Raw genomic sequence first — 16233 nt, 5'->3', positions numbered from 1 at the left:
CAAAAATATTAATAATATGGTTATCGATTGTGAGAGATTAATAGCCGAAATACAAAATAGACCATGCATTTGGGACACATCCAGTGAAGAATACAGACTCACAACAGACAAAAAAACACAAGAATGGATTGCGGTAGCCGAAGGTATTAATGAAAACTGGACTGGACTTAATCAAAAAGAAAAAGATGACTATAGTGAGTAATATTAATTATTAAAATAATTATATTTAGGGTTTGGATGTTTATGAAATTGCATATATATTTATTTATCTATTTATTTAATTTAATGCTGACTTGGATACAAATTTGATTCATGTTCTACTGAATCAACCAATTCAATTTTTATTTTGCATATTTTATAGTTTTGTATTTGAAATGCATATTTTGGAATTTAAAAAATATTTCAGTACATTTTCAAACTTTTTTTCTAAAAACAATTTAAACAATCGAACTATTTAAACCAACTAAAAAATTAATTTCACTGAGTTTATTTTTTTTTTCATTTGTGTATAACTAATACAGTTTACCACGTATTAACATAGTTAGTACATAAACTAATATGTAATATAAAAATTAATTTCCTGTGCATATTTTGCTGTGTTTTTAGCTTAAAATGTATATTTCATAATTTTTAGTGCATATTTCGAATGCATATTTGGTAATTTTTTAGTGCATAAATGCATATTAAGTATAACAATAATTTTAATTGTATAAATATCCGAATCCTAATTTATATTATATTAATTATTTAATAGAAATTATTTAATTCAAATCTGCAATTGAATATGCATGTATGTATTCATAATTTTTAATAACAAATATATTTTAGTGTATATTAAATGTCTTTGCATCTGCTATGGTTAATACAAAACAAATGTGTAGGAAGTAATAGGTATATAACCTGCAAAAAATAAAAACGATTAAATTAAATACATACTTTTGCTTTTTCGACATCTTTATTTAAATACAGTTCATTTAAAATTTAAAATTTAAAAAGAAAAATGTAAGTTAGTATTTGAAATTGAAAATAAGTACTGCTAAACAATATAGGTATTATTGTAGATATTAGTGTACTGCATTGTACTGCCAATCTAATTTTCCTTTTGGGCTATCAAAGTATGTAGCAAAGTAATCTCGGACATCTCTTGCACTAATTGTTGACCCTCTAGCAAGGTTAGTTTCAGAACTAATAGATTCAAATGGACAGTGAAGTGTATCTTCATATTCTACACCATCTCGACGACGAACAAAATTGTGAATAACACATGCTGCTTTTACTATCAATGTAGCAAACTCAGGTTCAACTAAAATAGGCGTATGAAAAACTCTCCACTTGTTCGCTAGAATTCCAAACGTGCATTCCACATAACGTCTAGCTCGAGTGAGTCTCATATTAAATATTTTTTTCTTCAAATCTAAATTTTTTCTTGGGTAAGGCCTGAGTAAGTTTTCATGCAAGGCAAATGCCTCGTCTCCAACTATCACAAATGGTTGTTCTACACTATCATCATCGTTAGGTAACTTTTTTGGCAATGGGATGTAATAACGTAAAATTAGATAAAATAAAAATAGGAATATAAATACGACTCCTGTCGATATTTATATTAAAATAGATGTTAAAATAGTAAAATTAAGCTATTACCTTCCTCCAGGTGTTCGGAGGGCTCTCGAGATCGTGTATTCGAGAATTAGATCAAATACACCGTACAATGTAGTTTTATGTAAAAAGCACATATAGTGTATTAACGCAATAAATATAAAATATTATATTAAATGCCTTACCTGATTCGCAGTTGTTCGTAGACAATACTGTAGGATTTTTAGGTTTTAGATAAAATAAAGTACTACTTCAAATACACAAATTGAATTAACGAACGCACTGATTATTGCTTGCATAAGAAGTCCAGTTGTCGCTCGTTGAAATCGGTTTTCTTTGGTACTTGAGAGGTTGTTACTTTGGTGGTTGGTGCTCATGCACTGATTTAAGGGACGACACGGATATGCCGACCAGAGAGAGGTAGGCGGTTTTTATCAAAGGTTTTTTGTACTTCCCCGAGCTAGATTTCTCTTTGGCGGCAAGGACCTTTTTTACCATTAGTTTTCTCTGGCGACATATAAGAATTCCGCACGTCCTGCGCCCCACGGGTCGCCGGTACGTGCCGATTTCTTAATTCGTGATCGCATAATAGATATCATGCCTATGACAACGGTTTATTAGGGAAGTCCGATTTCTACAAGCGACAGTCTGGCCGTTATTTATTACTCTGTAAGATTTTATTTTATTTATTATAATGGTATGTGAGCATATCATTACAGGGATGTCCAGTTGACGATCGTATAACTTTTTACCTAATGGTGACTTTTTGAAGACATTAGGATCTCCTTCACGTCCATAAGCTCCAACGTCTATGGAAAGGAAACAATAGTTCGAATCTACTAAAGCCATTAAAATTATAGAAAAAAAATGCTTGTAATTAAAGTAGTCTGAACCACTTTTTGCCGGATTAGTTATTCGAATATGCTTTCCATCGACTGCACCAAGGCAGTTAGGAAAATTCGCATTATTATAAAATCCTTCGGCAGTTTGAATCCACACGTCTTTGGTAGGTTCTGGCATTTCTAAAGGCTGTAAGTTTTTCCATATAACACTGAGAGTTTTTTTTATTATTACTCGAACTGTACTTTTTCCAATTAAAAAGTCTAAATGCAATTGGTTAAATGTAGCTCCCGTTGATAAATACCTAAAATGATAATTCTAAATTTTACATTTTATACCAAATTATCAAACCTATAAAAATATAAAAATCGTATTAATTAAGATTGTAACAAAAAAATCAAAAATATTTTATAATATATACCTACTCAGTTTGCTTTCCAGTAGAATTTCTTTTTTTTTGTTAAAGATAGGAGGACTTATGAGGAATTTTGCATTCTATTTTCAAATCTTAGATATTTATAAAAAATGTTTATGATTTTCTACCTCAAAAAATATATATATAAGTATATGCACATTGACATTTGACGGATTTTGTCATAGTTCTAACTTCAGACCATTATAAAAAATATTCGTGGATTTACTTTCAACATTTTTTTGGTTATAATTTAAAAATATTATATATGTGTACTTGAAAGTTGAAACTTTTAAAATATATTACCTGTTATATTTTATACACACAATGATATTTATTATTTTCAAATGCAATCTTCTAGGCAAAAATTAATAATTTAACCCACTGTATTAAAGCTTAATAGAAAAATAAATTACTTTAATCACAATAATATCATCTTTAAAATATTATATTTTATGATGTAATATCGATTGATTTCAAATTTAACACCTTCCATTACAGTTATCCACTTATAATTTATAACCTACACAGCATGCAACGCGGTACCTACCCATTATATGTCACCTTTTTACACTTGTTTAACACATGTACCTAATGAAAACATTTTTCATAATTAGTTATACACATTATGAGGAAATGATGGAAGAATCTAAAAGATGCATTTAAAAAAGAGGTTCAGAAATATGAGAAATCGGGATCAGCTATGACAAAAAAAACAAAGTATTGTTATTTTGACAATCTGTCATTTTTACAACCTAATTTAGACGGAAGATCGTAAGTATTCAATAGAGATACATTTAATTAATCAGGAAATATCTAAGTGTCGTTTTAATTCAAATTTTTATTCGTGACATATTTTTAATTACCTACTTGCTAATATATTTAAATTGAAATTAATTTTGAATTTTTTAGTTCGTAACATTTTAGATTCTAAGCGGAGAGATAAGTGTATTCATTTTTCAATGATGTGTGTTTTTTTTTTGTGTCTGTCATCATAGTTTCGGACAGCAAACTGCTTTGATTTTCTTCAACAGTAGGTATCTTGTTTGATAGGAAAGTGATTCTAGTTGGTGCATTCAGGAGGTCAAATTTTAAAATTCTCAATTAAGGAAAAACGGGAATTTTTACGCAAAATTGGTTTTTGATAAAAAATTTGGTTTTTGGTGTAACTTTGAAAAAAATTAACGTATATTAATTTTCAATGGTAGTTTATATTTGCATTTTCTTTACACGATAAAATTTTAAAAATATTTTGTTTTGTTTTGAACTATTTAGGAACATTCTCAGTTTCCAATTGTTTTAGTTTTTTTTTCTATAAATATCAATAAAATTTTATTTGTTGGATAAAAAAGCTTGAAAATTTAATACAAGGCTTCTATTATATTGTTACGATGATATTTTAAAATTATTAAAAATTCTTAGTCACAGTTTTATTTAATAACCATTTAAAGTTCATATCTTGACAAATACGTAAATATGACGAAAATTTCCAAATTATTTTGAGTTACAAATTCATAAAAAAATTTATTTTTAAATCTAAGATTTGAAAATGTAATACAAGGTTCCTCATACATTTGTCTATCTTTATGAAGAAAAAAATGTCTACAAGAAAGTCAAATTAAATTTTTATGAGCGTTTGAAATTCATATTTTTACAACATTTGATATTCACTCGATTTCTCATGTAATTATTTTGTTTTTTTGTTGTAATTCAAAAACGAATAACTGTAGATACACGAAAATTTCACTGAATGTTTATAAAATCAATTTATATACACTATAAAATTTTTAAAAATAATTTTTTCAAAAAACAAACATTTTGAAATTGATGACTATATAAATTTTAAATAGGTGGATTTAAATAAATTACAAAGTATTTACTTTTTCACTTCCCTATTTATATTTATAGTGAATAAACATAAATTGCTTGTATAAAATTGAGATTTTACTGAAAACAAATTGTATACGGAATATACCATAAAAAGGATTTTATTTTCTTATCAGTATCTTATCTTTCTTATCTTATAACAAATAATGAAAATTGTATTTAATTGCAGTACCTCAGGAAACATGGCACACACTGAAAATGATAATTCGGCAGAAGAAATCAATGTTATAGATAACCTCGATTCACCGACGGCTTCAGACCAGGCAATGTCTCCCAGTGTCCGCAATACAGTGCCTAAACAGTCGAAGAAAAAACTATCTGTGTTTCAGGAACACGTATTGAACGCCATCGAGAAGAGAACTAACAAAGAAGAAGTTTTTGATGGAAATAAACATTTTTTGCTTTCTTTGTTACCAGCGATGAAGAGTATAGATGATGAAAATAATATTAAATTCCGAATAGATGTCATGCAACTCGTACAAAAATATACAACAAACGATAACCAAACTTCTCAGCCTTACTCACCACATCAACTTTATACACCATCTCAGCCTTATACACAAACTCAGCCTTATACACCACCTCAGCCTTATACACATCAGCCTCAATTTCAACCATATATACCTCTTCAGCCTTACACGTACACGCAGCAAACACTCGAAAAAACGGTTAGAGATCAAGAATATTCTATGGCTAATCAAAACACAAACGATGTATTATAATTATTTTTATAGATGCCTACTACAGGTACCTATATTATGGTATACCTATTTTGTTTTTTTTATAATATTACATGATGTAAAAGTTATTTTGATTTTTAAATATAAATAATGATCTAATAATTATAAAAATATACATACTTCATAGTAATTGTCAAGCGTTCTTCTGGTGTTATTGTGTCATTTTTGAAATTCTCCATTTTTAATAAGTTGGATTTGACGATACTCAACAATTCATCAAATGCCAGCATAGACATCCGATAATAAGAAAAAAACTTTTCAGGATATACACGCAAATCATCATATATTAAATGAAACTGGCCTTTTCTCTTCCTTTCCTTATTTAATGGATGAACAGAATATTTTCTTTTCTTCTGGATCTTGTTCTCGTCTTCTTCTAGTGCTACAGCAATAGCCACAAGCTCCTCAGTTGTTAATTCACTTGACATGTTTTTCGTGGTGATAAAAACGGTGACAATGACTGTTTTAAATATATATATATATTTGTATATTTTAGCTGTCAAGTACCAATACTATACCAAAGTAGATATAACTACGACGGACACAACGAAAATGAATAAATAATGAACAGGTACCGTAAGTGCTCGCACATGCTATGTGAATATTCTTGACGTCTAGTGCTAACCCCACCAGGGTGTAGAATTTTTATTATATAATTATATTAATAACTTCGGAACTGAATTATGTCAAAATTATGGTATAAATATTTTTAAATATTTGGAAAATCACGGAGAAAATATTGAGCGAATTCGTCACGCGAATCCGCTGTGTATAGCCAGACAGAACGAAAACCGCTGCGAAATCCGCTCGACGAATTTTGTCGTGTATAGCCCCAGCCTTAGGCTGCGGTCACAGTGGTACCGACGTCGGCCGGTCGATACTTTTCGTCAGACGTCGGCCGATAAAATTGACCGACAGTTGTTTATTTCAATGCAATGAGTGTAGGTTATAATTTATAAAATGGATGTCCCCTCATTTTTGTGTTTGGAAACAAGTCCTGCTATTCAATATTTATTATTAAAAAAGCGAAAGTATCACACGAATGACAGGATAGGGAAAATATGAGAACGACTAAATCAACTTTTTATTATATATTGGAAAATATAAGAGAAAAAATCCAAAAGCAGTCAAACTTCCGAAGATGTATATCCCCTGAAGAGAGGCTAATGGTAACTTTGAGGTATGTTTAATATTTATATTAATTTTACAATGATGTGTGTTTTTTTTTAATTTTTAAAGTTTTGTGTTTGTCTTTACGATAAATAGTCGAAATAATGCTTTAATTTTGAACTTTAAAGGTGGTTTCTAATAGGAAATTTAATCTAGTTGGTACTTTTGAAAGGTAATTTTTTGCGTCGAAAAAAACAAACAAAAAATTAAGGAAAAACGGGAATTTTTACGTAAAATAAATTTAGTTTTTTTGATGTATCGAAAAAACTAATAACTGTAGATACGTGAAATTTTCAAAATATTTCGATTTTTTGAGCTATTTATAAGTATATGAAAATGTCTATCATTGAATTCAAATTTAATATAATATATTCCATAATACTGATCTACTTATAACGTATTGTATAGCAGAGCGGTACCCACTTGTCGCACTTTTTTTATTATTATTATACTATATAAAATATCTGTGAGAAGAATTTGATACTATTATTGACTGGGGCAACAACACATTTCGCATTAACATAACACTGGAATGATGAGAGAAAAATCTTTATTACAACATAATTAATTTATTCGTTAAAGGTAGGCAGTCTTGTTAAGAATACTTTTCAAATGTATTCAGAATACGTATTTAAATACTTGGTGTCAATTGTATTTAAAATACGTATTCCAATACTTCCTTTTAAAAGTATTTGAATATAAATACAAATACTTTTTAAAAGTATTCAAAATACTTTTTTTTGACTATGTTTAAGCTGTGAAAATTATAAACTATTATAGGAATTTACTATCTAAAATATTTAATTATATATCTAGATATAAACTATATGTCTACATACTAAGGACTTACATAGTCTATGACCTATTGACTTGAGATATACCTATTAATATAACTACCTAAACCAACAAATATTGGAAAAACTATTATTTACTTATAAGGACTAACATTATCTAATCTAACCTAACCTATTAATAATAAATAATTTTAAGGACTTTTAGACTTGCCAGCAATGGCCTACATTTTCAAATGCCTAACATGTATTTATAAGTAAATAAAAAAAAATAATACCTTAATAATAATAATAATAATAATAATAATATCTACCTTTAAATGTTTACGGAGATTGGACATAGATCTTGAATCAGCAGTTTGAGTCTTACTTGTCACACAATGATTACAAGAAACTTCAAAAGTTGTGTATAAATCACAGTCGATAAGTATTTTTTTTACTTTAAAATGTGAATTATATACCGGCCATGGTAAACTAATATTCACTTGTGGACATGGATTGTCCAATTCACAATTTTCCTCGGTTTCATCCATTGTTGTTTAAAAAATAATACTTGATAATTTAATAAGTAACAACTAACAACTAGCAACAAAAATTAACAACGCAGGACGCACACGATGTTTCCTGTCGCCTGTTTGCCTTTGCACGTTTGATATAGACATATAGTATTAAATTGGTAAATAAAATAGTATGATTTATAAATTATAAAAAACATCAAACATAGACGATAGACTATAGAGTATTATCAACTCTTGTAATAAATAATAATGTAATATTATAACAAATATCTTATAATTATTAACTAGGTACTCTGGTGACTGGTACTGTATAGTACCGTCAACCGACAACGCGACAACCATACATCCACACATTAGATAAGAGATACAATAATAATTTTTAATTTAAAGTCGTATTAATCGTATTATTGTTATAATGTTATTAGTGCTTATTACAACTTGAAAATAAACACTATTTATAGATTCAAGAACTAGTCGTGGTGGTCTGTGTGACTGTGTCCCGTATGACTGTAAGTGGGAGTGAGTGGCTGACGGGGGTTTCAGTCATTCTGTTATCAGCTTGTATTTTGGAGAAATCTAAAATCTTATTTATAAATTCTCAGAAGTTAGAACCATTATAAAATAATATTTTAAAAACAAAATCTAAAACAGTACATTACAAAATATTGGAAATTGAAATTGGAGTAGAACATAAGAATGTAAAAGAGTATTTAGTATTCTAGAATATAAATACAAATAAAAAGTATTTTTTAAGTATTTAAAATACATTGGTTAAAAAGTATTTAAAAAGTATTTGAAATATAAAAAAAGTATTTAAATACTAGTATTTAAATACAAGTATTCGAATACTTAACAAGACTGAAGGTAGGTTATAGGTTTTTTAGGCCGTGGTCATAAGTAGTAGTAGTAAGTAATAGTTTAACATGTTATAAATATCATACAATTACTTTATAAATATATGTATACAATTTAGAAATATACGTTAAAAAATGTTCATGCGTTCTTGAAATGCAAAAAGTTAGTAAGAAGTTCTTGATCTGGGTGTACTGTTTGTTGGACTGGTTCAACTTCACTAGGCGAGTAGATACGGGTATTCCAGTAACTTTGTTGTGAACTAGTTGAAACTGAACTGCTCCAGTTAGAGTAGTCTACAGACGTACGACATGGCAAATTTTTGCTCACTACTTTTAATAGAGTACCTACCGTTAGTTTTTAGTTTTGGATATTAGAGGGAATTGACCTATTATCAAACTTTTAGGTAATAATATCTGAATATTATCTGTGGCTAAGGGTCGGCAATATTTTCCATATTTTAGTTTTCAAGATATATACGAATGTACGATATAGGTGAGTAGGAATGTGAATAATTATCACAAATTAAAAATGCCTATATCTCACCGACGCTTAAGCACAGATAATTATCTTACCTAAAAGTTTGATAGTAGGTTTATTCACCGTTAGTATCAAAACTAACGGTATACTAATAAACAAGTGAACGAAAATTTGCCATGTCGTACGTGTCCAAGACGGAGTCACAGTGACAAAAAATGACAAAAAATATAATATCATGGTCCTCTTAAGAGGATGCCAGCGCACTGTGTTTTCTCTGGCCCACGCGCAACATAGACAAAACACATTTACGCAGAATAATTTTTTTATGTTTTTGAGTAATCTTAGAGTAAAATCACCTATTACAAAAACGATAGTTAATAATATTTTACATATTATATTCTTTATGAAAGGCATGTTATGTTTTAAAATAACGGTTCTAACTTCTATTGACTTAATATTTTGCTATAATTTGTATTGCCCACACTAGACTAAGTATAGTAGTACCCTACGACACTTTCACCCAATTTGTTCACGAGTTCACGACTCAACAAGCGATACACCAGATTACCAGAACAATTTAAATTGTGGCTTGTGCGCGACACCGATAAGCATATTATAGCATATTATATAATTTCGCACAACATTGCTACGGAGTACGGACTTCGACGAGGTTCTCGAAGTTTCGTCGCATTAATTCCCTCTCCACAGCCTGGGCAGCGAACGGTACGAACGTCGCGCGTCGGTCGCGCGGAATTCGCTTCAGCGCCCGTCGCCAAGACGTGTGTGAGTGTTTCTTCGACTGTCGACTACTCAAGTTTCAGGAGTAACTGTCGGGCGCGTTGACTTTTGCACTTTACCGTTTTGCCGTTCGTCGTTTCCCACTAAACCACGTGGATTCCGCCATTGGCATATTACGGTCGCCTTTTTTCTTCGCTCCGTATTGTTGTGTTGCGAGCGTACAATCGGTGCCGAGAAATGATTGTCGTGCGTTTTTTTTTTTTCATCGTCCTGTTTCCCGATAAATTGTTTTATAATTGCACATTTTGTGCCTACAACCGAAGCGTCTGTCGACCGTCACGGCGGTGGTGCATCGCGCGCACACGTTTTCATTAGTCCGCGACATGATAAATTTTAATCCGCTAACTGCGGGATGTTTTACAGAGCGTTCTTTTTCGCCGTTCGTCATACCACCTGTTTGGAGTGGTCACGATGCAGCCGTTCCCAATTCACTCGAAATCATTGCAGTCGGTGATATTCGAGGTGACATTATAGTTTGAGACCCGGACGTCATTTCGTGATCGCGTCATTGCCAAGTATATAGCATAGGCATGGGACGTAGTATGCATGGGCTACAGCCCCCACAGAAACTTTTGTAGCCCCCTTATGGTGCTTACTTTCATTTTTTACATTTTATCTAAAATTATAGTTTTAAATCTTTTTATAATTGTCTAGTCCTATAAAGCACCCACAGACAATTATACCAAACTACGCTCTCATGAGCATAGGTACTCCTTGTTAGGTACGTTATTTATTAATATTATTATTATTCCCTATTTCCCCGGAAATTCCGTAATAATTTTCTAAATGTTATCAGTCATTCGTCAGTCCCGGACAATTTTTTATTTGACAATATATATTTTAATATTATCGGCTTATTTTTTAATTAAATAGTTAACTAGAAATGATGTCATGGGAATAATATAAACAGGAATATAAACCACCTATTAGGTTATTACTTATTAAACATACTCTCCCTTTAATGCACCTAGTATTTATAAAATGTTAAAATAAGAGTAGATACACCCTTGTACGCAATACGCAATATTATAATATTTTATCATATGAATCCATTATTGTTATTAATACTAGAAGTTACATAACTACCATAGGCGGAGCTTGATACATTTAGTTGGGGGGCTCAAGCCCCAGATTATTTAAATTATATATTTTAACCTAGTTAAACCTATTTTAACATTAATTTTTTCCATTTATTAAAACCAATTTTTTTTAAAATTTCTTCTGATTTATTTAAATTATCAAAATGTCTACATACAAAACAAAATAAGAAATCTTGATGTACACTATATTCAATCCAGAAATATTTTTCATAGTATTTACTAGAAAATGAACGATTCTGTTTTCCTATTTTTTTTTAATGGATATGATAAAATTGGTTGTTTTGGGTCAGACTCTAAACTTCCTAAATCTATTACTGAATTACTATTTTCATTTTTAGAGTTATTTAAACATAAAGAATTGTTACCGTGATTGTTTTCTGGATTTTCTATTTGTTCAGATGGTTCAGTTTAAAAAATATTTGTTTCTGGATTTTCTATTGGTTCAGACGGTTCAGTTTTTATATTTGTTGAAATATTTTTCGAAGAACTGCTGAAAAATGTTCTGATATTGAGGTGTTTCATGTTTATTCCCAATGAAATTATATTACGTTTGCACTTTGCACGTACCTATTAGTACAATTTTGTAGGTAAATAAAATTGTAGTTTCCACGCCAAACGCCATTTGTGTCTTGTTTGCCAATGTTCATTTAAATATCTTGTGTATTTTGGAAATTCAGAGTTTTTAATACTATCATTAAAACATTTCTCTGAAGAATCAACTGTATCAGCATATAAAATAGATTGAAAACTATGTAAGTTATTGTACTTATACTTCATAAGTATTGGTCGCTTATCTTTCGGTATGCTATTCTTTGAGTCCCAGACCCAACGCCAAATAGCCTGACAAACATGGAAAATGAATAGTAAATGAATACTATTCGGCCAGTTGTTTTCAATTGCATTTATTTCAGCTGCAGTATTATCAGTTATAAAGATTTTTGGCCAACCAACGCCACCAAAGCAATTTATACCACATTCTTTTAGTAACTGAAATCCAGTGTTATATGCCGGGTATGTCTGACCTATTAATTTATTAAATAAGGATCTAAGCTAACTGAAATTAATTTATAGATAGATAAAATTAATTTTTAATATACCTTTTGTAATAATTATTGCTAATGGAACTGCACTTGCAGCACACGGAGTAAGCATAAATGTTATAGAATAATTGTCTGCATCACAGGCAGATGTACTGTCTACAAATACAATTTTACTAGATGATTTTAAAGAATGGGCTCGTTGCATAAGTGGGGTAATAATAACTAATGCAAATGGATCTTTAATGATCTTTAACTTTAATGTAAGTACAACTTTCAAACAATAGAATTATAATTATTAGTACTTATCTTAATAATTTATTTAAATAAGTAATAAGAAAAATATACAAATTACCAAACCTTAATATAGGGATCTACTTTTCGTGTAGAATGAGTATCTTATCTAATTTTACCATACATGTGACAGAAGCTAAACAGTTTGCATTTTTTGAATTCCCTTTTTTATTTTTTTATCTAGAAACTTTACGAACTGAGATATGCTGACATACAAATTTTTTCCTAGAAACCAATAATAAAAACATTCTAAAAATCCAAACTATTAAAAAATTATAACTCATTTAAAATCAGCATGGTATTGATAAATATTAAATTTATATTCTTGAGTTTTATTTCATTGTAATTTTTGATTCAAAAAAAGATAAATTGTGTAAGTGTTCTTACAGATTTATAATCATACATGAATAATCAAAAAATACTCATCAGTTACCTATCTACCACAGTAAAAAAAGTATGTACAAACAACTTATATTAATTAGGTATTTTTAGATTTTTCAACTTTTTTTTTTATCAGAAATTTTAAAATCTTTATTAAGTTATAAAGATATTATAGAACTAAATAAAACTATTTTCAAATTGTTTTCACCTAATCCATTAGGTGTATAAACTTGTAATCAATAAATATATTCAAACTAAAAAAAATTATCTTTTTTATTTAATCTATTTTAACTTCCAAAATGTAATAATCATATTAATATGGTTATCTTAAATGTACAATATTATTACTGAATTACTGGCCTATATAATGTATCCTTCATTTACTTGTAGACAATATTATATCATATTACAATAATAATCATTGATTAGTGTTACTGAAAAATAGATTTTACTGAATTCATGTCAATATTGTAATATCAAAAAATCAAATATTCAAAATGTTATTGACGTTTAAATAATAAATGTAAATATATATAATATAATATATTATATGCACTTTTAATTTGATACAGTTTAGTTTGACCGGCATAATGACAGAATAGTAATGGATAGATCACCTCATAATATTGCCTTACTAAAAATATATTACATTTATATTTATATTTTCTTAATAATTTAAACTCAACCAAATTAATAAGATTATTAAATCATAAAAATTGAGTGTTAAATTCAAAAGCTGACTTATATTAATTGTAAATTATACAATACCTAATGTCCCAGAATTATATTTTATGAACATTTGTGAGTATTTACCACTTTTACATAAATGTAATATATTCTATGATTAGTAAATAATGTACCTATAATATTATACTTACAAACAATTAATTTTTTTCCCGCATGGTCGAGAAGATAGCATTCCATTTAATATTATTTAATTTTCCAAATTCAGAAACCCACAAATTACAGTGTTCTTTAGTTTTAATGTTTGATTGAATGACATATTCATAACATTCTAGTTCACTAGTAAGTAACTTTGTTATGAACGACTTAGGCAAATACAGATTCATTTTGTAAATTGTAATGGTGAAAACAATAACCCATTGACGCATTGTGATAACATTATAATCATAATTATAATAGGTACTTGTTTTATTATAGCTAACTATTAATAATATTATTTAAAATCTCAAACATAGGATCAAATTTATGTAAAAAACTAAACATTAATTTATTTAACTTTGAATGTTAAGGAATTAAAATTTTTTTTGTATAATCTACACTATGGCATTATTTGAACAAATATTTATATTTATTTAAATTATTTGTATTTTTGTGTATTAATTCTTTTATGTCTGTTTGACATAATACCATGTACACCTAACTTATAAACTGAACTCTACTATAGTGTTGCATATTGTTTATTTGTCTTATTTTATAATGTGTATTGTGTACCTATATTTGCAAAAAATAAATATGTAAAACCGCGGCATCTGATATCATATACTTTTGATAACATGATATCGAATATTGTTGTTGAAGTATACAGATAATATACAGAAGCTAAAGGTAAATAAAAATAAGATCGGATATATGTAATAATATAATAATTTGTATATTGATATGAATAACTATAGTGCTCCGAGGCGTAATATAAAGCAACGACAAATCGTCCTACAGGCTACTACATAGAACAAATGTGCTATAGAAATATAAAATACCTATTCAGCGTCTGCTGTACTACAGTACGAATAATTTGCTTATAATCTACATAATACAGAGTGTGTTGTTTACATTCAACAATTGTTTATATTATTATTCAATAATTCCAATAAAACTGCGGTAAATTTGAATCGTCCAATCAGAGAACACCGGTCGTGTAGCAGTGTACAGTATGTTAATATGCGTCCGGGTCCCCCTCTGTCGTCCTGCGCACAAGTTCGCTGGTGGCCTCGCCGCCAGTCGCGCTGCCGTCGGCCGGCCGGGTTTGTTATTTTTTAAGCGGTCGTCGTGCAACTTAGTGACAACGTCGCGTCGTAGTCTGTTCACCGTGTCCGTGCGAAACCTCGTGTTTTTCTTTGCCGATTCTCTGATCAACCGGCAGTCTCCAAGCAGATAAACGTTAATCGAATATCTCGTTTTCGCGTTGGCGGTCGCGTTCGTTCACCGTCCGTTCGTGCCGCCGCCATACCTCGTGTGATATACCTCGTTTCATTGCCGACATCCTCAACTCGTCTAAATAATATCTTCGCATCCACGGAGACGCCTGTTCAGCGAGCGACCACCAACCATTCACCAGTAGCTGTTGCTGTCGCCATTCAGGTAATATTATTATAAATGAGTTCCTCCACGTGTTCAGTGGGCCAGACCAGATTGTATTTTATATCTAGTTTTCATTGTAGTTTGTAGTCTGCAAGGATTTTAATATTTGAGCGCCCGTAATTTTACCTTCATAAATGAATGCGTAGTACAAAATAATACGTATGTCACTGTACGTCAGATCAAAAGTTTTATTTTCGAATCAAATGTTTTGGGTAACCCTTCCCCTCTCCCGTCCGTACGCGTTCACGTTCTTAGTCGTTGCCGACAACCGCAACAATCGTAGGATTGGTAACGGTGCAAACAGAAATATCTGTTACATGAAACAAAATATGTGTTTACCTATATAGTTTTTATAACTCGGAATGCATCATCCTGGAGCGCCTAAAAAATAATACACTGCATTACCAAGGGCATTACCTATCTTTACCTAGTAATGATTTATCAAATACCAATATGAATACCAATAGGCGAACCATTATAAAATGCATAATATCGTTACACTAACGGCAATACCTCGTATCTGCATTTTGTTAATTTTTCAGGAACAACAAAAAACTGAATAAATATTAATACAACGACATTTCAATTAAACTTTGACTATATTTACATCAAATGTATAGTTTAATCATAATAATATGTTGTAAAATTAACATTTTACCAATTCATGTGAAGTTAGTGTAGATACGTGGAATCACCATGATAGAATGTGTACATACCGGTAGATACAGGGTATTACTTGATAAGTACATTTTTGCATATTAAACTACCTTCATTTAAATGTAATATTAAAGTGTTATTCATTGTTAGGTACTTAACAATAGGTTAGGTTATTGCATCATTAAAAAATGCTTGTTTATTAACTAAAATACTTAATTCAGTACTTTTTATTGAAAATAATCAAACAGTTATGCTATAGATATATTTGAAATAATGAAAAAACTGAGAACATATTAATATTAATATTAATAGAGTAGTAATATTTATATTTTTTTAACAATTCTGTGAGATAACATAT

The 16233-nt window shown here is 29.5% G+C and overlaps 2 protein-coding genes and 1 pseudogene across 2 annotated transcripts in view; 2 read left to right on the top strand and 1 right to left on the bottom strand.

Moving 5' to 3' along the window:
• Window positions 1–1064: 1064 nt before the first annotated feature.
• Window positions 1065–5903, bottom strand: LOC132935994 (uncharacterized). The gene is made up of 3 exons (XM_061002648.1): window positions 5596–5903; window positions 2314–2740; window positions 1065–1520 (listed from the first exon to the last, which is right to left on the bottom strand). The coding sequence occupies exons 1-3, from the start codon at window positions 5901–5903 to the stop codon at window positions 1065–1067; spliced, it is 1191 nt and encodes a 396-aa protein (XP_060858631.1).
• Window positions 3381–5457, top strand: LOC132937522 (uncharacterized; annotated as a pseudogene).
• Window positions 5904–14260: 8357 nt separating the features above from the next.
• LOC132934553 (SUMO-conjugating enzyme UBC9-B-like) overlaps window positions 14261–16233 on the top strand; it is a 29792-nt gene continuing 27819 nt past the window's right edge. The window contains exon 1 of the mRNA XM_061000875.1: window positions 14261–15218. The gene's annotated coding sequence lies outside the window, so the exon portion shown is untranslated. The remainder of the gene's footprint in view (window positions 15219–16233) is intronic.

The sequence above is a fragment of the Metopolophium dirhodum genome, chromosome 1, assembly GCF_019925205.1.
Source record: "Metopolophium dirhodum isolate CAU chromosome 1, ASM1992520v1, whole genome shotgun sequence".
NCBI classification, from domain to species: domain Eukaryota; kingdom Metazoa; phylum Arthropoda; class Insecta; order Hemiptera; family Aphididae; genus Metopolophium; species Metopolophium dirhodum.
The sequence above is the reverse complement of the archived record's forward strand: the minus strand, read 5'-3'. Positions and strand labels throughout refer to the sequence as shown.